We start from the raw sequence: 27,193 nt of genomic DNA, 5'->3' as shown, positions 1-27,193 counted from the left end.
TTGTGACCAGTGTGACCTACGTGAATGACAGGCTGTCACCCTGAGCCATATCCTTTCTGCACAGCACCCCAGACACCAGTTTTCAGCAAGACAATGCACGACTGCCTGTTGCTGCGCGAGGATGTGCCTTCTCGGTGCCACAAGATGTCAGGCTTTTGCACTGGCTTGCCAGTTCACCAAACTTGTCGCCAACGGAAAATGTGTGGAATATGGTGAAACGATGGGGAGCAGTGCTGTGACCCAATGCCGACCACCACAGATGAACTTTGGAACCAGGTGAATGCAGCACAGATGGATATACCACAGGATGCCATTGGCGCCTTATATGCAGCGATGCCATAACGCGTGGAGCAAGTCATCAGGGCCCATGGTGGACAGCTGACCTCTTGGCCACAAACAATCCAGAGCTGATAGAGAGCATCATGACGGAAACAGGGATTAGTGATCACAAGGTCGTTGTAGCTAGGCGCAATACCGTTTCTTCCAAATCCACCAGAAACAAACGCAAAATAATAATTTTATTTAAAAAGGCGGATAAAGTGTCACTAGAAGCCTTCCTAAGAGTCAATCTCCATTCCTTCGGAACCGACTATGCAAATGTATACAAGATGTGGCTCAAATTCAAAGATACAGTAGCAACAGCAATTGCCAGATTCATACCTCATAAATTGGTAAGAGATGGAACTGATCCCCCGTGGTACACAAAACAGATCCGAACGCTGTTGCAGAGGCAACGGAAAAAGCATGCGGCGTTCAGAAGAACGCGAAATACTGAACATTGGCTAAAATTTACAGACGCGCGAAATTTGGCACGGACTTCAATGCGAGATGCCTTTGATAGGTTCCACAACATTGTCTCGCAATCTGGTAGAAAATGCGAAGAAATTCTGGTCGTATGTAAAGTACACAAGCGACAAGACGCAGTCAATACCTTCGCTGCGCAGTGCCGATGGTACTGTTATCCACGACTGTGCCGCTAAAGCGGAGTTATTGAACGCAGTTTTCCGAAATTCCTTCACCAGGGAAGACGAATGGAATATTCCAGAATTTGAAACACGAACAGCTGCTAGCATGAGTTTCTTAGAAGTAGATACCTTAGGAGTTGCAAAGCAACTCAAATCGCTTGATACGGGCAAGTCTTCAGGTTGTATACCGATTAGGTTCCTTTCAGATTACGCTGATACAATAGCTCCCTACTTAGCAATCATATACAACCGCTCGGTCACCGATAGATCTGTACCTACAGATTGGAAAATTGCGCAGGTCGCACCAGGGTTTAAGAAGGGTAGTAGGAGTAATCCATCGAACTACAGACCTATGTCATTGACGTCGGTTTGCAGTAGGGTTTTGGAGCATATACTGTATTCAAACATTATGAATCACCTCGAAGGGAACGATCTATTGATACGTAATCAGCACGGTTTCAGGAAACATCGTTTTTGTGCAACGCAGCTAGCTCTTTATTCGCACGAAGTAATGGCCGCTATCGACAGGGGATCTCAAGCTGATTCCGTAGTTCTCGATTTCCCGAAAGCTTTTGACACCGTTCCTCACAAGCGACTTCTAATCAAGCTGCGGAGCTATGGGGTATCGTCTCAGTTGTGCGACTGGATTCGTGATTTCCTGTCAGCTACACACTAAACACGAACGTGTTCAGGGATGCCAACCGCATTTCGCCCCAGCACAACACTGGCGCAAAATTATGAATACAAATGTTGACGGTGTTGAGACAGAAACCAGCCACAAATTTATTTTCAGTTCCTTTTTTCAAAGGGTACCGTTACCGGTTTCGAAACATTACGATTGTTCTTCAGACGGTTCTCATGCTTTCATTACATGTGGTGCCTTGTTTTTTACAGATTAATTGTCCTAAAATATAGATAATACATAATTATAAGCACATCACACACAGATGGTTGCGTATACAGATTTTCATTTGATGTGACTTACGTGAAATTTCGGTTTGCAGTGTTTGTTTTCATTACATTCGTCCAGCAGATGTGAACACATTCCCACTGCATTCTTATCTTTGCACACGTAATTTTTTCTGACTGAACACTTTAGGTTTGCCACAGGCGAGATTTCTAAGCCACACTACAAGTTTTGATACGCTCAGAGTGCTTACAAACATATGAGTGTCAAAGATGGTACGACTGTTCGTATCATTATGAAGATGTCCCATGTTTGCAAAAAGGTCATATATTCACTTATGCAACTGAAACGCCTTTTACACTAGTAAAGAGATACTTCGATTTTGTGAGCTTTAGAGCGAATACTGTTACATTAATTATATAGTTGTTCAACTATATAATTAATGTAACAGTATTCGCTAGTTGTTCAACTATATAATTAATGTAACAGTATTCGCTAGAATAGACACGGGTATGAAAAGGTTATGGGTAAATTTGGAGAGGATATGGAGGCCAACAGGAACGGGAAACAACTCTTGGATTTCTGTGCCAGTATGGGCTTAGTAATCACAAACTCCTTTTTTAAACATAAGAACATTCACCGGTATACTTGGGAAGGCAGGGGAAGCAGATCTGTCATTGACTATATAATAACAGATCAGGAATTCAGGAAGGCTGTGAAGGACACACGTGTATTCAGGGGATTCTTTGATGACACTGATCATTATTTAATCTGCAGTGAAATTGGGATTGTGAGGCCAAAAGTGCAGGAGATCAGGCCCATATGTAGAAGGATAAGAGTGGAGAAACTTCAGGATAAGGAAATCAGGCACAAGTACATAACAATGATCTCAGATAGGTACCAGTTAGTTGAATGTAGTCAATTATAGACATTGGAAAAGGAATGGACAAGGTACAGGGATACAGTACTAGAAGTGGCTAAAGAATGTCTTGGAACAGTAGTGTGTAAAAGTAGGATGAAGCAAACAGCTTGGTGGAATGACACAGTCAAGGAAGCCTGTAAAAGGAAAAAGATGGCGTATAAAAAATGGCTACATACTAGAACTCACGTAGACAGAGAAAGTTATGTTGAAGAAAGAAACAAAGCCAAACAGATAACTGCAGCATCCAAGAAGAAATCTTGGGAAGACTTTGGAAACAGGTTGGAGACCTTGGGTCAAGCTGCTGGAAAACCATTCTGGAGTGTAATTAGGAGTCTTCGAAAGGGAGGTAAGAAGGAAATGCCAAGTATTTTGGACAGGTCAGGAAAACTGCTGGTGAATCCTGTGGATGCCTTGGGCAGATGGAGGGAATATTTTGAAGAGTTGCTCAATGTAGGTGAAAATATGATTAGAAATGTTTCAGATTTCGAGGTAGAATGGGATAGGAATAATGATGGAAATGGAATCACATTTGAGGAAGTGGAGAAAATGGTTAATAGATTGCAGTGCAATAAAGCACCTGGGGTGGATGAAATTAAGTCAGAACTCATGAAATACAGTGGAATGGCAGGTCTTAAATGGCTACACAGGATAATTGAAATGGCCTGGGAGTCGGGACAGGTTCCATCAGACTGGACGAAAGCAGTAATCACACTAATCTTTAAACATGGAAACAGAAAAGATTGTAACAACGACAGAGGTATCTCTTTAATCAGCGTTGTGGGTAAAATCTTCTCAGGAAAGGAAAGTGCGAGTACTAGTTGAGGGCCAATTGGATGAAAATCAGTGTGGGTTTAGGCCTCTTAGAGGTTGTCAGGACCAGATCTTTAGCTTGCGGCAAATAACGGAGAAGTGTTATGAGTGGAACAGGGAATTGTATCTATGCTTTATAGATCTAGAAAAGGCACATGACCGGGTTCCTAGGAGGAAGTTATTGTCTGTTCTACGAGATTATGGAATAGGAGGCAAACATTTGCAAGCAATTAAAGGTCTTTACATGGATAGTCAGGCAGCAGTTAGAGTTGACGGTAAATTGAGTTCATGGTTCAGAGTTGTTTCAGGGGTAAGACAAGGCTGCAAACCTGTCTCCACTGTTGTTCATATTATTTATGGATCATACGTTGAAAACAATAGACTGGCTGGGTGAGATCAAGATGTTTGAACACAAAATAAGCAGTCTTGCATGTGCGGATGACTTAGTTGTGATGGCAGATTAGATTGAAAGTTTGCAAAGTAATATTTCAGAGCTAGATCAGAAATGTAAGGCCTATGGTATGAAGATTAGCATCTCCAAAACGAAATTAATGTCAGTGGGAAAGAGATATAAACGGATTGAGTGCCAAATAGGAGGAACAAAGTTAGAACAGGTGGATGGTTTCAAGTACTTAGGATGCATATTCTCACAGGATGGCAACATAGTGCAAGAACTGGAAGCAAGGTGTAGCAAAGCTAATGCAGTGAGTGCTGAGGTACGATCTACTCTGTTCTGCAAGAAGGAAGTCAGTACTAAGACTATGTTATCTGTGCGCCGTTCAATCTTTCGACCAACTTTGTTGTGTGGGAGCGAAAGCAGGGTGGATTCAGGTTACCTTATCAACAAGGTTGAGGTTACGGATATGAAAGTAGCTAGGATGATTGCAGGTACTAGTAGATGGGAACAATGGCAGGAGGGTGTTCACAATGAGGAAATCAAAGAAAAGCTGGGAACGAACTCTGTAGATGCTGCAGTCAGGGCGAACAGGCTTACATGGTGGGGTCATGTTACATGCATGGGAGAAGCAAGGTTACCCAAGAGACTCATGGGTTCAGCAGTAGAAGGTAGGAGGAGTCGGGGCAGACCAAGGAGAAGGTACCTGGATTCGGTTAAGAATGATTTAGAAGTAATAGGTTTAACACCAGAAGAGGCACCAATGTTAACACTGAATAGGGGAACATGGAGGAATTTTATAAGGGGGCTATGCTCCAGACTGAACGTTGAAAGGCATAATCAGTCTTAAATGATGATGATGATGATGATGATGTATTCGCTAGTTGTTCACCTATATAATGAATGTAACAGTATTCACTAGTTGTTCAACTATATAATAAATGTAACAGTATTCGTCAGTTGTTCAATTATATTACGAGTGCAACGATAAAAATGCAGTGGGAATGTACTCACATCTGTTGGAAGAATGCTATGCTCAAACAAACACTCCAAACCTACATTTCATGTAAGTCACATCCAATGAACATCTGTAACGCAACTATCTGTTTGGCGTGATTATAATTATGTATTATTTATATTTTAGGACAATTAATGTGTAAAAAAAACGCACGGCATGTTGAAAGGAAAGCATGTAAACCGTCTGAAGATGAATCATAACGATTGGAAACCTTTGAATAAAGGAACTCAAAGTAAATTTGTGGCTGGTTGCTGTCTCCACACCATCAACATTTGTATTCAAATAACAGCCACGGTCTCCAACCGTGTCATCACATGACAGAATTGCAAAATTATGAATGTTCCGGAATTTTTTGAATAGACCTCGTATAGAAACTGGTAGGCCTACTTCTGTGGTGCCACTGTTCTTACGATGACAAGTGGGCAAATTTAGAAAATATTAGTAATGTCGGATCTCAAGGGCAGCGTGTAATGGGCGTTTGTAGAAAACTTGAGAAGACGACCCTGGTATCATCAGAGCAGGGGGTACGAACGAATGCCGGACATTTGCCACGCTTGCCTCTTAACGGTGGCTTGAGTAGCGATCCCTTAAGGTAAGGGACGCCCTTCCTCGTACTTATTCTGTCCTCTTTCAAACCGCCGTCTCCACATCTTACTCGATACAACCAGTACGTAAGGGAGCTGCTTCTTCGACATCTAGCCGAAATACAGAGCTTCTTTACCGTAATCGAAATATTTATGACTTTTGGGGAACGAAAGCAATACCGACGATTGAGTCGGTACGTAATTAGTTCTGCCAAGTATAAATATAGATCCCTCTGTCTGTAGGGTAGCTTCCTTACACGTTTCCTGATTGCGATAGAATCTCAGACAAACAGAAGCTAAAAGATGTCAAAGTTAGCGTAAGGAGGGCTATGCGTGAAGCGTTCAGTGAATTCGAAAGTAAAATTCCATGTACCGACTTGACAGAAAATCCTAGGAAGTTCTGGTCTTACGTTAAATCAGTAAGTGGCTCGAAACAGCATATCCAGACACTCCGGGATGATGATGGCATTGAAACAGAGGTTGACACGCGTAAAGCTGAAATACTAAACACCTTTTTCCTAAGCTGTTTCACAGACGAAGACGGCACTGCAGTTCCGTCTCTAAATCACAGCACAGTCGAAAAAATGGCTGACATCGGAGTAAGTGTCCAACGAATAGAAAAGCAACTGAAATCACTCAACAGAGGAAAGTCCACTGGACCTGACGGGATACCAATTCGATTCTACACAGAGTACGCGAAAGAACTTGCCCCCCTTCTGACAGCCGTGTACCGCAAGTCTCTAAGAGGAACGGAAGGTTCCAAATGATTGGAAAAGAGCACAGGTAGTCCCAGTCTTCAAGTAGGGTCGTCGAGCAGATGCGCAAAACTATAGACCTATATCTCTGACGTCGATCTGTTGTAGAAATTTAGAACATGTTTTTTGCTCGCGTATCACGTCGTTTTTGGAAACCCAGAATCTACTCTGTAGGAACCAACACGAATTCCGGAAACAGCGATCGTGTGAGACCCAGCTCGCTTTATTTGTTCATGAGAGCCAGAAAATATTAGATACGGGCTCACAGGTAGATGCCATTTTCCTTGACTTCCGGAAGGCGTTCGATAGTGTTCCACATTATCGCCTGATAAACAAAGTAAGAGCCTACGGAATATCAGACCGGCTGTGTGGCTGAATTGAAGATTTTTAGCAAAGAGAACACAGCATGTTGTTATCAATAGAGAGACGTCTACAGACGTTTAAGTAACCTCTGGCGTGCCACAGGGGAGTGTTATGGGACCATTGCTTTTCACAATATATATAAATGACCTAGTAGATATTGTCGGAAGTTCCGTGCGGCTTTTCGCGGATGATTCTGTGGTATACAAAGAAGGTGCAGCATTAGAAAATTGTAGCGAAATGCAGGAAGATCTGCAGCGGATAGGCACTTGGTGCAGGGAGTGGCAACTGACCCTTAACATAGACAAATGTAATGTATTGCGAATACATAGAAAGAAGGATCCCGTATTGTATGATTATATGATAGCGGAACAAACGCTGGTAGCAGTTACTTGTGTAAAATATCTGGGAGTATGTGTACGGAACGATTTGAAGTGGAATGACCGTATAAAATTAATTGTCGGTAAGGCGGGTACCAGGCAGAGAGTCATTGGGAAAGTCCTTAGAAAATGTAGTCCATCGACAAAGGAGGTGGCTTACAAAACACTCGTTCGACCTATACTCGAGTATTGCTCATCAGTGTGGGATCCATACCAGGTCGGGTTGACGGAGGAGATAGAGAAGATACAAAGAAGAGCGGCGCTTTTCGCCACAGGGTTATTTGGTAAGCGTGACAGCGTTACGGAGATGTTTAGCAAACTAGAGTGGCAGACTCTGCAAGAGAGGCGCTCTGCATCGCGCTGTAGCTTGCTGTCCAGGTTTCGAGAGGGTGCGTTTCTGGATGAGGTATCGAATATATTGCTTCCCCCTACTTATACCTCCCGAGGAGAACACGAATGTAAAATCAGATAGATTCGAGTGCGGACGGAGGCTTTCCGGCAGTCGTTCTTCCCGCGAACCGTACGCGACTGTGACAGGAAAGGGAGGTAATGACAGTGGCACATAAAGTGCCCTCCGCCACACACCGTTGCGTGGCTTGCGGAGTATGGATGTAGGTGTAGAGAAATAGCCCACCGGCACGGGAGGAACAAGGCAGAAACGATGTAAAGAAAATGCGAATGTACGCTAATCATTTCTTTTTGATCGCTGCATTTGTGCCTATTTTAATTACTACAACTGCATGCCCAAAAGACAAAAAGGAAAGAAGAAATGGGAATATGAATCTTTGAAAAAAATAACGACATAACATTAGTTAATAAAGTGTAGTGTGACAATGTTCAAAACATGACCGAAAATACGTTCACTAAATAGAGATCAGAACGTATCTCATCTAAAGTCGATAGAATTTTAAAATGTTAGATATAAGGAAACGAAGTAATACAGAATGTTATGCTTGTAACGTACGTTGTTGTTCTACTTTGTGTAGCTCTGGTATTTACAGGGTCACAGAGAAAGCATCCTAGGTTTTGGAGGGAAAAGCTGTAATTGTAATGATCTGCAATACAACAGAAACAAGAAGCACAACTTAAGGAAAAACAATGTAATGTAGTTCCAGCTCACAAGCGACATTCAAGCAGATAGTTCCTGTGACTTAGTATGGGCAGAGGTTATATTCGTCAACCGGAATAAATTGATAACTGGATCCTGTTACCGACCGCCGGTCTCACATGAAACAGTTGCTGAGGAGTTTAAAGAAAACTCGAGTCTCACCGCAAATAGATACGGTACTCATACAACTATAGTTGGCAGTGACTTCAATCTACCTATCGCATGTTGACAAAAATGCATTTTCAGACTCTATTGTAGATAGGAAACAACTTCCGTAATTCTTCTGAATGCCTTTGTTTTTAAATTATTTTGAACAATTAGTTCACGACTCCATTCAAATTCTAAATGGTTACAAAAATATACTTGACCTCTTGGCCACAAATAATCCCGAGCATCACAACGGATACAGGGATTGCCGGCCGCGGTGGCCGAGCGGTTCTAGGCGCGCAGTCCGGAACCGTGCGACTGCTACGGTCGCAGGTTCGAGTCCTGCCTCGGGCATGGGTGTGTGTGATGTCCTTAGGTTAGTTAGGTTTAAGTAGTTCTAAGTTCTAGGGGACTGATGACCACAGCAGTTGAGTCCCAATAATGCTCAGAGCCATTTGAACCATTTGTTTGATACAGGGACTAGTGAACAAACACTCGTAGCGAGGCTCAATTCCATAACAAAGAAATTCACCAAAACTAAACGCGAAATATATCTATTTATAAAAGCAGCTAAAAATTCGGTCGACGTCTTTCCAAGACACAGTCTCCAATCCTTCCAAACTATGTCAGTGAACACCATATGTGGCTTAAGTTCAAAGAAGCAGCATCAACAGCGCTCGAGAGACTCATACCAAACAAATTAATAAGAGACGGAACTGATCCCCCATGGCACACGAAACACGACAGAAAGCTGCTGCAGGAGCACCGAAAAAGGCAAGTATAATTTAGACGAGCGCAAAATCTCCAAGGTTGGCGAAGTTTTACTGAGGCTCGGAATTTGGTGCGGATTTCAATGCGAGATGCATTTAATAGTATGCACAACGAAAATCCCTCTAGACATGTGGCGGACAATCCACAGAGATTCTGGTCCTATGTTAAGTAAACGAGCGGAAAGGCTCAGTAAGTGATGAGAGGAGGAGGGGGAGACAAGGGACCCAAGCCTTTGGAGCGGGTAAAGTCGTGGCAAATATCCGGCGTGGCAAATGTCCGGCGTGGCAAACGTCCGTACACCGTTTGTAAGCACTTTGTACGTATCAAAACATGGGGTGCGCGTTAGAAATCTCGCCTTTGACAAATCCTAAAGTGTTCAGTGAGAAAAGTTTACGGGTGCAACGATAAAAATGCAGTGGGAATGTACTCACATCTGTTGGAAGAATGCTATACTCAAACAAACACTCCAAACCTACATTTCACGTAAGTCACATCCAATGAAAATCTGTAACACAACCAACTGTGTGGCGTGAATATAATTATCTATTATTTATATTTTAGGACAATTAATGTGTAAAAAACGCAGGACACGTTGAAACGAAAGCATCTAAACCGTCTGGAGATGAATCATAACGATTGGAAAACCTTTGAATAAACGAACTGAAAGGAAATTTGTCGTTGGTTGCTGTGTCCACACTATCAACAATTGTATTCAAATAACAGCCACGGTCTCCAACCATGTCATCATACTGCAAAATTACGAATGTTCCGGGATTTTTTGAATAGGCCTCGTATAGAAACGTAGGCCTAAAAATGGCTCTGAGCACTATAGGACTTAACTTCTCAGGTCATAAGTCCCCTAGAACTTAGAACTACTAACCATAACTAACCTAACGACATCACACACATCCATGCCCGAGGCAGGACTCGAACCTGCGACCGTAGCGGTCGCGCGGTTCCAGACTGAAGCGCCTAGAACCGCTCGGCCACCCCGGCCGGCTAGTACTCCTGCTTCTGTGGTGCCAGTGTTCTTATGATGGCAAGTGGCCAAGTTTAGTTAACATTAGTAAAGTAAACAGTCTTCACGGGTATGGCGCCGGATGACGTTGTGCAAATCCCACAACATTTCCTCGGGACAACTGTCCGACATCTTCACTTAAAACTTCCGGGCTGATAGGCAGTGGTCGAAGCATAAAACTCTCTCCTGACGTTTCGTCTCCGACTGCGGGAGACATCCTCGGAGGTAAAGCGGCAGTTCACCGCTTTACCTCCGAGGAGGTGAACTGCCGCTTTACCTCCGAGGATGTCTCCCGCAGTCGGAGACGAAACGTCAGGAGAGAGTTTTATGCTTCGACCACGGACTATCAGCCCGGAAGTTTTAAGTGAAGACAATACCGGCCGTGAAAGCTTACATTGTATGATCAACTGTCCGACATCATCAGGTGGTTGAACCTACATGGTGCCAAAGTTATGACGGGTCTATTATCGAAAGAGCTTTGCTTTCTCGTCGTGATTTAACAGCAGCCAATTCAGGGTTCCAGGCTGTACGCGACTGAAATCCCGCATCCCTGCTGTTAAGGTTATCAGCTGCACGGATGTGTATTTCTTCCCTAATGACGCAATCCCAGTAAGAGGATGCTGCGGATCAAACTTCCTTCTTTTCATAAATCATGTGATGTCCTGTGCTCAGACAGTGTTTTGCGATTTCTCCGGTTGGTGTTCATCGCAGCGTTCTTTCACTGTGCGACATGTCTGACCTATATACACTGCCCCACACTGACAAGGAATCTTGTACACATCACGTTTCCTCAGACCGAGATCATCCTTAACCGAACGTAACAGGTTGCTCAGTTTCGCAGATGGTCGGAAAACACGCTCGATGTCACATCTTTCGAGGACTCTTCCGATTCTTGAGGACATGTCCCCAAAGTACGGCAGAAGGCCAAGGTGGTGGGTGTCTTCGTATCTTCGTTCTGGGCCATAGATTGAACTTGCTTGGGCCTGAAAGCAGTACGTATCTGTCTCTCAGAATAACCGCTTTGACGGAAGACTGTCTTCAAATGTTGCATCTCACTCGGCAGGCTTTCAGAGTCAGACACGCGCTCTGTGAACTAGCGCACGTAATGCACTACCGCATTGTCCCGGATGATGGCAGCTCGTGGCCTGCAAATGTAGATCTGTATGCGTTGGCTTGCGGTATACCCTGTGTACCAAGGCTCCATCTGCTTTCCTTCGTACCAAAACATCGAGAAAAGGTAGAGTGCCATCTTTTTCCACTTCCATAGTGAAGTTAATATTCGGATGGAGCGAATTTAAATGTTGAAGAAACGTAGCTAGAATATCCAGTCCGTGTGGGCACACCATAAACGTATCGTCAACACGCCACAGAAAACGAGAGCGTCTCAGAGTGGCTGACTGTAGTGGTTTATCTTCAAAGTCCTCCATAAAATCACTGGCCACCACAGGAGAAATCTTGACGCGCGTGCTCTATATGCAGCGGCGTCGACATGCGGATCTTGTCACTCGTACCTAGCCACCAGTGAGGTTCAACCACCTGATGACGTCGGACAGCTGCTCCGAGGAAGTATCGTGGGATATGCTCACCCGTGAAGACTATTAGCAACATATCCGCCGGGAAAGCCAGAAGAGTCACAATATTAGTAATGTCGGATCTGAAGGGCAGCAAGTGATGGGCGTTTGTAGGAAACTTGCGAAGGCGAGCCTGGTATCGCCAGCGCAGGCGGTATGTACAGCGGGGGTGTTCCCTGTTCCCTTCCCGAATGGGGGAGCCGGTTTCGCACCGCGGCGGATCCCGTGGGATGCCCGGCGGTGCGTCACGTGGGACTCGTGTGGCTTCCGCCGTAACCGCGGCCATCCCTGGGGAACTCCCGTGTTCCGGCCTCCCGTCTCTCCCATCCTTCCTTCCCAGCAACGTCACAAGCTCTGCACTACAGGCCGCTTCTCTGGAGCGACTTAGCCACACAAACTTCTACGGCGACTGCTAACTTCTGACTCAGTCACTGTGCATGAAAAACGTGACGAAATCGGAAAATTAATGCTTGTCGAAAGCACTGACTCAGTATATAGAAAAGTGAAAACAGCCTTAGGTGAAATTAAAAGCAAGGGTGGTACAATTAAGACTTCCATGCGAATTGCACTGTTACACTACTGGCCATTAAAATTTCTACACCAAGAAAAAATGCAGATGATAAACTGGTATTGATTGGACAAATACATTATACTACAACTAACATGTAATTACATTTTCACGCAATTTGGGTGCATAGATCCCGACAAATCAGTACCCAGAACAACCACCTCGATACGCCTGGGCATTGAGTCAAACAGAGCTCGGATGGCGTGTACAGGTACAGCTGCCCCTGCAGCTTCAACACGATACCACAGTTCATCGAGAGTAGTGACTGGCGTATTGTGACGAGCCACTTGCTCGGCCACCATTCACCAGACGTTTTCAATTGCTGAGAGATCTGGAGAATATGCTGGCCAGGGCAGCAGTCGAACATTTTGTGTATCCAGAAAGGCCCGTACAGGAGGTGCAACGGCGGTCGTGCATTATCCTGCTGGAATGTAGGGTTTCGGAGGGATCGAATGAAGGGTAGAGCCACGGGTCGTAACACATCTGAAATGTAACGTCCACTGTTCAAAGTGCCTCAATGCGAACAAAAGGTGACCGAGACGTGTAACCGATGGCACCCCATACCATCACGCCAGGTGATACGCCAGTATGAAGGTGACGAATACACACTTCCAATGTGCATTGACCGCGATGTCGCCAAACACCGAAACGACCATCCTCATGCTGTAAGCAGAACCTGGATTCATCCGAAAAAATGACGTTTTGCGATTCGTGCACCCAGGTTCGTCGTTGAGTACACCATCGCAGGCGCTCCTGTCTGTGATGCAGCGTCAAGGGTAACCGCAGCCACGGTCTCCGAGCTGATAGTCCATGCTGCTGCAAACGTCGTCGAACTGCTCGTGCAGATGGTTGTTGTCTTACAAACGTCCCCATCTGTTGACTCAGGGATCGAGACGTGGCTGCACGATCCGTTACAGCCGTGCGGATAAGATGCCTGTCATCTCGACTGCCAGTGATACGAGGCTGTTGGGATCCAGCACGGCGTTCCGTATTACCCTCCTGAACCCACCGATTCCATATTCCGCTAACAGTCATCGGATCTCGACCGACGCGAGCAGCAGTGTCGCGATACGATAAACCGCAATCGCGATAGGCTACAATCCGACCTTTATCAAAGTCTGAAACGTGATGGCACGCATTTCTCCTCCTTACACGAGACACCATAGCAACGTCTCACCAGGCAACGCCGGTCAACTGCTGTTTGTGTATGAAAAATCGGGTGGAAACTTTCCTCATGTCAGCACATTGTAGGTATCGCCACCGGCGCTAACCTTGTGTGAATGCTCTGAAAAGCTGATCATTTGCATATCACAGCATCTTCTTCATGTCGGTCAAATTTCGCGTCTGTAGCACGTCATCTTCGTGGTGTACCAATTTTAATGGCCAGTAGTGTATATGCAGAGGAGAGAGCGGATAGGTGGAAAGAATGGATTGAAAGCCTGTGTGAGGGGAAACACTTGCCTCCTGAAGTGATAGAAGGATGAGTCGATGTAGAAGAGATAGGGGGTCGAGTATTAGAACCACAGTTTAAGACCTTTGGAAGACTTAAGTTCGAATAGACAACATTCCATCTGAATTTGTAAAATTTTTTTTTTTTTGAGTGGGTGGGGGGGGGGGGGGGAGGATTGTCAAGAAGGAACAGGACGACTTTTGACATTGTTGTGTGGGTGTTTGGGTCTGGCGGCATACCACCTGACTTTCGGTAAAATATCATCCAATTGCGAAGACTGCAAGAGCTGACAAGTGCGGGGACTATCACATAATCTGCTTAACAGCTGAGGCACCCAAATTACTGACAAAAATAATGTACAGAAGAATGGAAAAGAAACCTGAGGATACGCTAGATGGCGATCAATTTCGCTTTAGTAAACGTAAAGGCACGAGAGAGGCAATTCTGACGTTTCGGTTAGCGGCACTATATCAGTACAGAGAACAAGGACTCATTTGAAACTGCTTTCTTCCTTGTTCTCAAACGCCTCTTGTTCTCAAACGCCTCTTGTTCTCAAACGCTTGACAGACTGTAACAGTCAGTTGGATTTTAAGTTAACCGTGACACTGGCTGCGTCTTGGCTGCCATCAGAACTGAAAACAATGATTTCCATTGGCGGTGCTACAACCACTTATGGTAAAATAGTCCTCTGCCAAGCTTGTGATGAACGTATAGGATGTACGATGGAATCTCAAACTGAGCAACATTTAAGGTTCAAATGGCTCTGAGCACCATGGGACTTAACATCTGAGGTCATCAGTCCCCTAGAACTTTGAACTAATTAAAACCTGTCTAACCTAAGGACATCACACACATCCATGCCCGAGGCAGGATTCGAACCTGCGACCGTAGCGGTCGCTCGGTTCCAGACTGCAGCGCCTAGAACCGCACGGCCACTCAGGCCGGCGCGGGAAAGTGTATTTGCGTTGCTGAGTCACGTGTTCTACTCCGTTCTAATTTATTCGTTAAAAGGGGGACTTGACTTATCCTGACATTCTATCGTATCCACAGGAGAAGATTAGGAAATGGGCAGGCTACGACATGACAATTTACATAATTAACGACAATAACGTACTCCTACTGGGGGATGTATAAGTGGCAGGGCGACTTCAGTAGCGTTAAAATATCCATTTCGCAATTTATCACTTATACGTATTCATGGCAAGTCTCCGCCATCAAGAGCCAGTAGAAGAAGTGCAGGTACGTTAGATACTGGTGACCATGCCAGGATGAGTTCCTGTGAATCCTGAGAAACAGTCAGCAAAATTTGTAGATATGAAATCTTAGTGTGAATAAAATATTTGCAGATTAATTGTGATTTCAGCTTGGTTGAATAATTTATGCACACATGCGTACAGTCACGCGTTTTATTATAAATAATTTGGTAATAATTCCATCTGTTGTCGCGCTTGAACGTCTGCTCGCTGGCTTAAGTGTGTTAGACTAATTTGTCAGAGTTACTGCTGCACTTGAGCGCCTGCTCGCTGGCTGTAGTCGTTAAGCAATGTTTTATATATGTGTTTGTACAGATCACGATGTTGTCTTAACAAATTATTAAATTATTTTCTTGTATGTGTGCTAGTGTCAATTAATTAATTATTTGTGTAAGGGAAATTCGCACGTGAGGGATAATATCGAGTATTCCTACTCCTCGTGCTAACGATAGCTAAAGATCGTTTAGAGAAACAAGCAAATACTGTAGACAGGGTTAATAGCGAAATGGTGGAGGCAAATCGGAGTGTCGAAAATCTGTGGGACGAGACAGAATTGAGAATACTGGGTGCGCAGGGAAGTGATGAGATGGACGTGGATGACAGGGAATTTCTGGAGGAAGGTAGATTCAGTCAAGCCAGGGGAGGAGAATCTGGTAGCGAGGAAGAAACTCGCGAACACGTAGATGTAGTAATAGACATCAGAAGCTACCGTGTAGTTAGCTCACGTGGGCACAAAAGCTCCAGTAATTACCACAACCGACCACAATCGAATGCGCCGGCACGCAGTAACGCATCAGGTTACAGTAGTTACAATACTAAAATGTAGACTTTCACGGCCGGAAATATCATGTCCATTATACTTGTCCGGGCTGTTATGCCGTGGTCGGTTGATGATTTTTGTCTCAATTCCCAACGTTTCGTCTCCGACTGCGGGAGACATCTTCAAGGGGGTCCGTAGGTCGATAGAAGGTCCAACACAGCCACCGGCTCGCTACTGGCTGCCGCTAAATTCCGTCTCCGTGAGCTCCCGCGCCGCTGTGTGACGTCACGTGTTTTGAAAACGTCAGTGCAATTGGCCGCTGTCCGTCGCCGTTGCCATCACCCAGTAGTGGACGGGTGGTACACATCTTCTGTAACACCGGCATCCATATACCGTTTAATTTCACGCCCTCCTCCTTTCGGTTGAAATTATTTGGGTGTTTAGCGATTTCGATTGCCTCCCTGTAGAGCCTTTCGTAGTATCCGCTCGTGGCCGCTAGTACTTGCGTCTCCTCGAAACGAATATTGTGGTTCCCTGGCGGGAAAGCATGCTCCGCAACAGTTGATCGTTCCGTTTCTCCTCTTCTACAGTTTACCTTGTGCTCTTCCAAACGTTTAGAAACCGTTCTTTTAGTTGTACCCACATAAACATCACCACAGCTGCACTGGATCCTATACACTCCAGCTTTTTCCAAAGGTTTGCGAGCGCCCTTGGCAGGCTTAAGGTATTCCTGTATCTTCGTGGTGGCCGTGTAAATTACGGTAATACGGTAATATACACTCCTGGAAATGGAAAAAAGAACACATTGACACCGGTGTGTCAGACCCACCATACTTGCTCCGGACGCTGCGAGAGGGCTGTACAAGCAATGATCACACGCACGGCACAGCGGACACACCAGGAACCGCGGTGTTGGCCGTCGAATGGCGCTAGGTGCGCAGCATTTGTGCACCGCCGCCGTCAGTGTCAGCCAGTTTGCCGTGGCATACGGAGCTCCATCGCAGTCTTTAACACTGGTAGCATGCCGCGACAGCGTGGACGTGAATCGTATGTGCAGTTGACGGAGTTTGAGCGAGGGCGTATAGTGGGCATGCGGGAGGCCGGGTGGACATACCGCCGAATTGCTCAACACGTGGGGCGTGAGGTCTCCACAGTACATCGATGTTGTCGCCAGTGGTCGGCGGAAGGTGCACGTGCCCGTCGACCTGGGACCGGACCGCAGCGACGCACGGATGCACGCCAAGACCGTAGGATCCTACGCAGTGCCGTAGGGGACCGCACCGCCACTTCCCAGCAAATTAGGGACACTGTAGCTCCTGGGGTATCGGCGAGGACCATTCGCAACCGTCTCCGTGAAGCTGGGCTACGGTCCCGCACACCGTTAGGCCGTCTTCCGCTCACGCCCCAACATCGTGCAGCCCGCCTCCAGCCTCCAGTGGTGTCGCGACAGGCGTGAATGGAGGGACGAGTGGAGACGTGTCGTCTTCAGCGATGAGAGTCGCTTCTGCCTCGGTGCGAATGATGGTCGTATGCGTGTTTGGCGCCGTGCAGGTGAGCGCCACAATCAGGACTGCATACGACCGAGGCACACAGGGCCAACACCCGGCATCACGGTGTGGGGAGCGATCTCCTACACTGGCCGTACACCTCTGGTAATCGTCGAGGGGGACACTGAATAGTGCACGGTACACCAAACCGTCATCGAACTCATCGTTCTACCATTCCTAGACCGGCAAGGGAACTTGCTGTTCCAACAGGACAATGCACGTCCGTATGTATCCCGTGCCACCCAACGTGCTCTAGAAGGTGTAAGTCAACTACCCTGGCTAGCAAGATCTCCGGATCTGTCCCCCATTGAGCATGTTTGGGACTGGATGAAGCGTCGTCTCACGCGGTCTGCACGTCCAGCACGAACGCTGGTCCAACTGAGGCGCCAGGTGGAAATGGCATGGCAAGCCGTTCCACAGGACTACATCCAGCATCTCTACGATCGTCTCCATGGGAGAATAGCAGCCTGCATTGCTGCGAAAGGTGGATATACACTGTACTAGTGCCGACATTGTGCATGCTCTGTTGCCTGTGTCTATGTGCCTGTGGTTCTGTCAGTGTGATCATGTGATGTATCTGACCCCAGGAATGTGTCAATAAAGTTTCCCCTTCCTGGGACAATGAATTCACGGTGTTCTTATTTCAGTTTCCAGGAGTGTAGTAGTTATAACAGACACGAAGAGATTGATAGAACTCAGTACCAGTATATCCGCGCTTGTTCAGAACCAATTGCGTCAAATAACGTGCAAAGTGCTGAAAGTGATAGATGAGGCAATGGGAAACATGAAAAACGAAATTAAAAAGAACATGACGGCAATTCACAACAGGATGGACAAAGTTAGTATGGGTATTAACACAATTAAGACGGAAGCAAGAGACGTCTGCAAGCCAAATTGGCACGCGAAGAAACAGAGATAAAAAGAATTGCTAATAAAGTTAAATTAATAGCAAGAAACGCGAAACGTATTGCTAGTGTTACTAAGGAGCAAACACTAGAAACAGCAAAAGCAGGAAAAGGGGCAATATATAAATTGCAGAGTAGGATAAGGCGCGTCAAAGAAACGCAGTTGCATGTGAAAGAGACTACGCCGAATGACGTACCTAATGCGAAATTAGAGCAACTCCGAATAAGCATGAAAAGGGAAATGAAGCAACTAGCCGAAGAAATAAAGTCTCAATACAAAAGTTCAGAAAATACGGAAACTCAGAGTGATAGTAGTGTAACAACAGCGAGAACGATAGAAACCAGACCAAATTCGGTACAACACAATCTTGTACAAACAGAAAGCGTAAACACAGTAAAGGAATATGGTGTGGCCAACTTTGGCATGGAGGATATAACGACACAAAATTTAACAGCCTCGCTTGTCTCAGACCACGCGAATAATAACTCCATATTTGACATGGACAACGGTAGCCCGTTAATTCGTACAGCCGCACACCTGTCGAATAATACTGGGTGCGCTGTAGAAATGAGGAGTAAACACAGCCAGGACAGCGGGCCTGACGAAGCGCACGAAAAACGTGAAATCCAACCAATGGCAGTGATTACTCTACCGGCCATTAAAATTGCTACACCAAGAAGAAATTCAGATGATAAACGTGTATTCATTGGACAAATATATTATACTACAACAGACATGTGATTACATTTTCACGCAGTTTGTGTGCATACATCCTGAGAAATCAGTACCCAGACAACCACCTCTGGCCGTAATGACGGCCTCGATACGCCTGGGCATTGAGTCAAACAGAGCTCGGATGGCGTGTACAGGTACAGCTGCCCGTGCAGCTTCAACACGATACCACAGTTCATCGAGAGTAGTGACTGGCGTATTGTGACGAGCCAGTTGCTCGGCCGCCATTGGCCAGACGTTTTCAATTTGTGAGAGATCTGGAGAATGTGCTGGCCAGGGCAGCAGCTGAACATTTTCTGTATCCAGAAAGGCCCGTACATGACCTGCAACATGCGGTCGTGCATTATCCTGCTGAAATGTAGGGTTTCGCAGGGTTCGATTGGAAGGTGGAGCCACGGGTCGTAACACATCTGAAATGTAACGTCCACTGTTCGAAGTGCCGCCAACGCGAACAAGAGGTGACCGAGACGGGTAACCAATGTCACACCATACCATCACGCCGGGTGATACGCCAGTATGGCGATGACGAATACACGCTTCCAATGTGCGTTCACAGCGATATCGACAAACACGGATGCGACCATCATGATGCTGTAAACAAACCCTGGATTCATCCGAAAAAATTACGTTTTGACATTCGTGCACCCAGGTTCGTCGTCGCAGGCGCTCCTGTCTGTGACGCAGCGTCAAGGGTAACCGCAGCCACAGTCTCCGAACTGTTCGTGTCTTGCAAACGTCCCCATCTGTTGACTCAGGGATCGAGACGTGGCTGCACGATCCGTTACAGCCGTGCGGATAAGATGCCTGTCATCTCGACTGCTAGTGATACGAGGCCGTTGGGATCCAGCACGGCGTTCCGTATTACCCTCCTGAATCCACCGATTCCATATTCTGCTGACAGTCGTTGGATCTCGACCAACGCGAGCAGCAATGTAGCGATACGATAAACCGCAATCGCGGTAGGCTACAATCCGACCTTTATCAAAGTAGGAAACGTGATGGTATGCATTTCTCCTCCTTACACGAGGCATCACAACACCGTTTCACCAGGCAACGCCGGTCAACTGCTGTTTGTGTGTGAGAAATCGGTTGGAAACTTTCCTCTTGTCAGCACGTTGTAGGTGTCACCAGCGGCGCCAACCTTGTGTGAATGCTCTGGAAAGCTGATCATTTCCATATCACAGCATCTTCTCCCTGTCGGTTAAATTTCGCGTCTGTAGCACGTCATCTTCGTGGTGTAGCTTTTTAATGGCCAGTAGTGTAAAAATTCCGTAGAAAAATTTTACTTCCAGCACTTCATTTCAGTCAGAATGTCCCTGCAACTACAAAGATGACGGTAATATTTTACACGCCAAGACGTTTATAGGAGAGTTTGATTTGAGTTTACCACCCCATTGGCCTCTCAGATACCAATTAGATTTTGTTTGCTCGCATATGGAAGGCGCTACCATCGAATGGATGAGAAACACAGGAAGAACGTGTGAATCATATGAAGAGTTCCGCACAGCGTTTCTCAGTAAGTACTAGTCTGGAGAAGCACAAGATTGAATTAAGCAAGAGACTTCGATGAGCAGGAATTTCAAAATTCAGGCTCCACAGTCCAGCCAAGTTTTCTGAGAACATGGCGAAAAAGAACCAATACTTAGATGAACCATGCAATAGATACATACAGACACATGTACGAGTATATCAATTTTTATTATATGTATGTACTCAGATATTCTTCTCCACACTTATTATTACAGCCAGTACTTTGGTACTACCTTTTACGGCCTATGTGCTTGTTTCAACCCTTGTGTAGTGATAACTTCTAGTTAAGTATGCTAACAATATATGTGACATATGCATACATTGACGATCTACAGGAGAAACGCTAGTGTATATGACAGATACAATTAATTAAAAAATAAAAACTATAATCTCATCAACATGTTTCAGATCCATTAACAGGCCTCACATACACAACACTAAAAAGCAGATAATAATTGCGTCTTTCCAGCAAGTTGCAGTTGAAACAGGTTTGCTACTTTTGCGTGATTACAATAACTGTTCGAGAAACCATTTTAAGTTGCGTAGGAAGTTTTATTTATTTACTGATGATTAGTTTCAGACTGTTTGTATTAAATCATTCATGAACATATCTCTTACATTGCAACCAGACTTGCAAGTAAGTTACTGGCCACAAAACATAATGTGACAATACATAATGTAGCGTTCACACATGAACATCACTGTATATCAAAACGTAAACATACAGTGATGTTTATGTGTGGACGCTACAATGTGTATTGTCATATTTATATGTTTTGTGGCCAGTAACATACATGCATATCTGGCTGTAATACAAGAGATACATACATGGATGATTCAGTGCAAGCCATCCAAAACTAGCCGTCAATAAATAAATAAAACTTATGAAAGAAATAAGTGTTTAAACTCGACTGCACTGCAATGCCGCTCTTTTACAAATCCAAGCATGTAGTACACTTCACCAATTATAAGTTTCCACTATTGAGACTCATAATGAGAGATTCTGCAACTCTGTCGAAATTTAAAATTTTCCTTAAAATTGTCCTTTATTTTATCACCTCAGTTGCACATTTGACGTCATGATGATAAGTTTCGATCAACATTTGATTATTCTGTATTGAGCATACATGAGCGGAGAACAGTTGACAATTCCTTTGTGTAATGAATATTTCCGTACAGATACAGCACGTTGGTTACATAAGTACATAGATGAAGAAGGTGATCAAATATTGATTAGACTTGTCATTATATAAATAGATGTTCAGCTTAAGACTTAGAAATAAGCATCAATTTACTTTTAAACTTCAGTGAATTGCAGTTGTAATGGACAGCAGCGGAAAATAATTCCCCTTTGCTCACATCCTGAAGCAAAAATTCTTCTGATTGGGCGCTACTCCGGCATCTCACATGTCAGTCGTATTCCCTTTTCATCAGACACCTGCTACTTTGAGCATACCTTCAGAAACTGTGTCTCTTAACTAATTGCCTGTAATATACATCATCGGAAACCATGATGTGAAATTTATCATGGTATTTTATATGGTCAGAAACCGCGTTCCTGAACTGACCCTCCCTTGTCCAAGTAATTTAATGTCAAATAACTGAATGTAAGACCTACACTGTAGACAATCAGAAGTGCAGTTGTCAAAGTTACAATTTCTATCACAAAATCTCAGAAACCTCAGTGCTGAAGCAACCAAAGCAGTAAAGTGATCAGATACCGAACTGCTGAACACAAAGTCAGGAGCGTACATGGTCAGAAACCCAACTGTGAAAGTTACCATTTGTAACACACAAGATCAAAAACTTGATTGCTGAACTCTCTATCTGTAGTCCAACTGATGACATAGCAAATATCTGATCACAAAGTTAACACATAGGATCAGAAACTTCCATTGCTGAACTTGCTTTTTGTAGTCCAAGTGATGAACCACAAAACAGCTGAATGCATCATCGAAAATCTACATGATCAGAAATTCACTTGTGAAAGTTACCATTTGTAACATACATGATCAGTAACCTCAGAGCTGAACTGACCATCTGTAGTCCAAGTAATGGGAAACTAAATCGTTGAACACTCAGTGAGCAACGTACATGAGCCGAAAGCCATTTGTGAAAGTTACCATTTGTAACACACACAGCAGAAACCTCATTGCTGAACTCATCATCTGTAGTCCGAATGATGAGGCAGCAAATAACTGAGCACAACAAGGTCACCAGTGTACATGACTGGAAACCCACTTGTCAAAGTTACCATTTGCAACACATACAATCAGAACCCTCAGAGGTGAAATGACCATATTAGTGCAAGTAATGTAAAACCAAGTAGCTGAACATTTGGTGAACAGTGTACATGATCATAAACGCAATTCTGAAACTTACCATTTGTAACACAAATGATTACAAACATCGTTGCTGAACTCACCGTATGCAGTCCAAGTGATGAGACAGCGAACACGTCATCAGAACAATGTCAACAGTGTAGACAATCAGAAACCCACCTGTGAAAGTTACCATTTGGAACACACATGATCAGAAACCTCATGCCTTAAGCCACTGCCTCTAATCCAAGTGATGAGACACCAAACAGCTGAACATGTGGTCAGTGGTGTACATGATCAGGAACCCAACTGTGAGAGTGAGTCATATGATCAGAAGCCGCACTGCTGAACTCACCATCGGCTGTGGCCGCCCAGTAGGAATATCGAGCATCCTGTGCCGTTGTCACAGCCGCCCCCAGCCGGTTGCCACCCCCGGGTGACCCGTCTCCTCCCCCACCGCCTCCAGAGCCGCCTCCACCGCCTCCAGGGCTGGGAGTGAAGCTGCCTCCCGGGCTCCCCACTGAAACACACAGGCCACGTCTCAATTGTGTCTGCAATTTGTACTTGTGTTGTTATAGGATATCAACATACATAGAGGAACATACGTTTGTGTGAGGCAACTGATTGTAACGGACAAGTGCCGTTTCTAAACTCTATCATTGGTGGCAGCAACTATTTCCCCACAGCAGTGTGAACTATGGATATACAAAACCGGTCACCCTATTTTGAATCAATACGTCAGTATGTTTCTAGTGGCAACAAGATATCTATTCCAATTCATTTTTTGGTGCACAAAACGGAATTTGACCTGTCGTTTTAGCTTGGAAGCAAGTAATATAGCATTTTCGTTGAATCTTTGGATGCAACTGATATTATTCTATGTATCGTACGCTGTGAAAATGTCTAACCGACCTAATAACAATGCAAAAATAGACATAATGCCTGATGGGATAACAGCAATCAGTGATTATATAATGTTACTTATAGTCCGTCTTGATTGCAAATTGTTTTTATTCATATGACCGGTTTCGGTTCATTCAGAACCATCTTCAGCTCTGATATTTCAGTTACAGGAGTAACTCGTCCAAATTTGGACGGGCTACTTCTGTAACTGAAATATCAGATCTGATGATGGTTCTGAATGAACCGAAATTTGGACGGGTTACTCCTGTAACTGAAATATCAGATCTGATGATGGTTCACCCGAATAAAAAATTTTGCAATTAAGACGGATTATAAGTAAACGGAATAACAACGGAAATGTTAAACCATCACAGCAGTACGTTCTGGTTGTATCGGAGAAAATAATGTCCGGTTATAGCGTAGAGAAATGATAGTATGAAAATTTAAATATTTGCCTTTTTTCCTTTAATAGACAAAGATGGACAAGTCACGGCCTAACTGAGATGAAAACAACATGACGGAACCCGCAGAGAAAGTAACATATCTTGAAATGACAATCGGGGATGTAAATGAGAAATATTTATATATGAAAGGTACTGTAAGCGATAGACTTCAAGCTTAGGGAAAAGTAATGAGGTGGCCATGGAATCTGTTTTAGAAAATAACAAGGGTTTATTGCGAACAGAAACAGTATGCATAGAAAACAATATTATATGGTCACGTTCAACATTTAGATAACTAGCTTAACCCTTTAGGTATGGCTCTGAGCACTATGGGACTTAACTTCTAAGGTCATCAGTCCCCTAGAACTTAGAACTACTTAAACCTAACCAACCTAAGGACATCACAGACATCCATGCCCGAGGCAGGATTCGAACCTGCGACCGTAGCGGTCACGCGGTTCCAGACTGAAGCGCCTAGAACCGCTCGGCCACCGCGGCCGGCCTAACTCTTTAGGTAATTTGTGAGTTCCCATACCCAGTGTTCAAATATACTCAGCAACTGAAAGTAAAACATCGGTTCAATAAGACAAAAAAGAAAGTGGTTAAAAATATTTTCTACGATTTTATGAAAAGTGGCGTAAATTTAATACTGGGGACAGCTGAATCCATTACTTTGCAGCAATCAGCAAAGAAAAGTTGACAGATTGTTTGAGAAACCAGATGAAGATTAGAATCACGTACGGTCCAGTCAAATCTTTTTGCATCAAAATGACTCTTGTATATATTATAATTTAATATCCAATACACGCCTATAAAGACTTAAACGACCAAAATGAAAGTGGTGGAAAAATCTGTAGATAATCAACGGATATATGTTCTTATGACATCGAGTTTTATAATTCTATTAAGTAACGTATCGCAGTTTTGTTTAGTGCGAAGAATGTTCCAATACGAACTTGAGAAGGTATTATGATTTGGAAATGGCTTACGTGACCGACACAAGCCGACCATCAGCAATTGAAAGCACCAATCCACTTCATTCTTTCGTTTTCCACATTCAGAAGACTTTTTAATTCTGCGATCCACGTAGACCTGCTTTATTTTTGCAGAAAGACGTCAGTGTAGTATTTTTTATTGGCGTTTCAGGTGTTCAAGTTCTTGACTACAGTGGATAACCCTGAAAACGAAAAGGCTTAACACGAGAAATCAACACTGCAGTTTCGGCGAAATACTATGTGATCTCATGCGTTTTCTTTCTACAACACGGAACTAAATTCGTTCTTCTGACGAACAAATCTATAAGTCCTTTCTGCATTGTCGACGTCACCCTTTGGTTAATGGCTTATTTTTTCGTTACGTCTAATGAAATAAATAATAGTTGCTATCATTTCTGTGTTACCGCTTGTCTTTGGACATCGCCATTGTCAAAAACCCCTTAATTTTCGAATTTAGTGATATGCGTGTAACAAAATTGGTAAATTGTGGACAAAGTCAATGTATTTTGTGTAAAAATCTCTAAATAAGGATACATTTATTGTTAAACGTAAACCGCTATTTTGTTTAACATGAAAATTGTGTTGCTTTAAGGACGTTAACTTATTTTTAAAATAACTTAAAGATTTAACCCTATCACGCAGAAGTGCCGGAACACGACGTGGCATGGACCCCACTAACGTCTGAAGTAGTGCTGTAGGGAACTGACACCATGAATCCTGCAGGGCTGTCCATAAATCCGTAACAGAACGAGGGGTGGAGATCTCTTCTGAACAGCCCGTTGCAAGGCATCCCAGATATGCTCAATAATGTTCATGTCTGGGGAGTTTGGTGCCCAGCGGAAGTGTTTAAACTCGAGTGTTCCTGGAGCTACTCTGTAGCAATTATGGACATGTGCAGTGTCACATTGCCCTGCTGGAATCGCCCAAGTCCGTCAGAATGCACAATGGACGTGAATGGATGCAGGTGGTCAGAATGGATGCTTTCCTACGTGTCACCTGTCAGAGTCGTATCTAGACGTACCAGGGGTCCCATATCACTCCAACTGCACACGTCCCACACCATTACGGAGCCTCCACTGGGTTGAACAGTCTCCTGTTGACATGCAGGGTCCACGGATTCATGAGGTTATCTCCACACCCGTACACGTCCATCCGCTCGATACAATTTGAAACGAGACTCTACATTTATATCTACATACACACTCCGCAATCTACCATACGGTGCGTGGCGGAGGGTACGTCGTACCACAACTAGCATCTTCTCTCCCTGTTCTACTCCCAAACAGAACGAGGCAAAAATGACTGCCTATACGCCTCTGTACGAGCCCTAATCTCTCTTATCTTATCTTTATGCTCTTTCCGCGAAAAGTAAGTTGGCGGCAGTAAAATTGTACTGCAGTCAGCGTCAAATGCTGGTTCTCTAAATTTCCTCAGTAGCGATTCACGAAAAGAACGCCTCCTTTCCTCTAGAGACTCCCACGCGAGTTCATGAAGCATTTACGTAACACTCTCATGATGATCAAACCTACCAGTAACAAATCTAGCAGCCTGCCTCTGAATTGCTTCTGTGTCCTCTCTCAATCCGACCTGATAGGGATCCCAAACGCTCGAGCAGTACTCAAGAATAGGTCAAATTAGTGTTTTATAAGCGGTCTCCTTTACAGATGAACCACATCTTACCAAAATTCTTCCAATGAACCGAAAACGACCATCCGCCTTCCCCACAACTGCCATTACATGCTTGTCCCACTTCATATCGCTCTGCAATGTTACGCCCAAATATTTAATCGACGTGACTGTGTCAAGCGCTACACTACTAATGGAGAATTCAAACATTACGGGATTGTTTTTCCTATTCATCTGCATTAATTTACATTTATCTATGTTTAGAGTCAGCTGCCATTCTTTACACTAATCACAAATCCTGTCCAAGTCATCCTGTATCCTCCTACAGTCACTCAACGACGACATCTTCCCGTACACCACAGCATCATCAGCAAACAGCCGCACGTTCCTATCCACCCTACCCAAAAGATCATTTATGTAGATAGAAAACAACAGCGGACCTACCACAC

At 44.4% G+C, this 27,193-nt stretch overlaps 1 protein-coding gene across 1 annotated transcript in view; it reads right to left on the bottom strand.

Annotated features, from left to right (window-relative positions):
* The window catches only part of LOC126295065 (POU domain, class 4, transcription factor 1-like), a 68,005-nt gene that overhangs the window by 7,855 nt on the left and 32,957 nt on the right, over positions 1–27,193 (bottom strand). The window contains exon 3 of the mRNA XM_049987311.1: positions 23,133–23,297. Coding sequence (XP_049843268.1) covers positions 23,133–23,297 — 165 coding nt within the window. The remainder of the gene's footprint in view (positions 1–23,132; positions 23,298–27,193) is intronic.

This window comes from Schistocerca gregaria, chromosome 11 (genome assembly GCF_023897955.1).
Source record: "Schistocerca gregaria isolate iqSchGreg1 chromosome 11, iqSchGreg1.2, whole genome shotgun sequence".
NCBI classification, from domain to species: Eukaryota; Metazoa; Arthropoda; class Insecta; order Orthoptera; family Acrididae; genus Schistocerca; species Schistocerca gregaria.
Note: the sequence above shows the minus strand (reverse complement) of the source record. Positions and strands in the feature narration are given on the sequence as shown.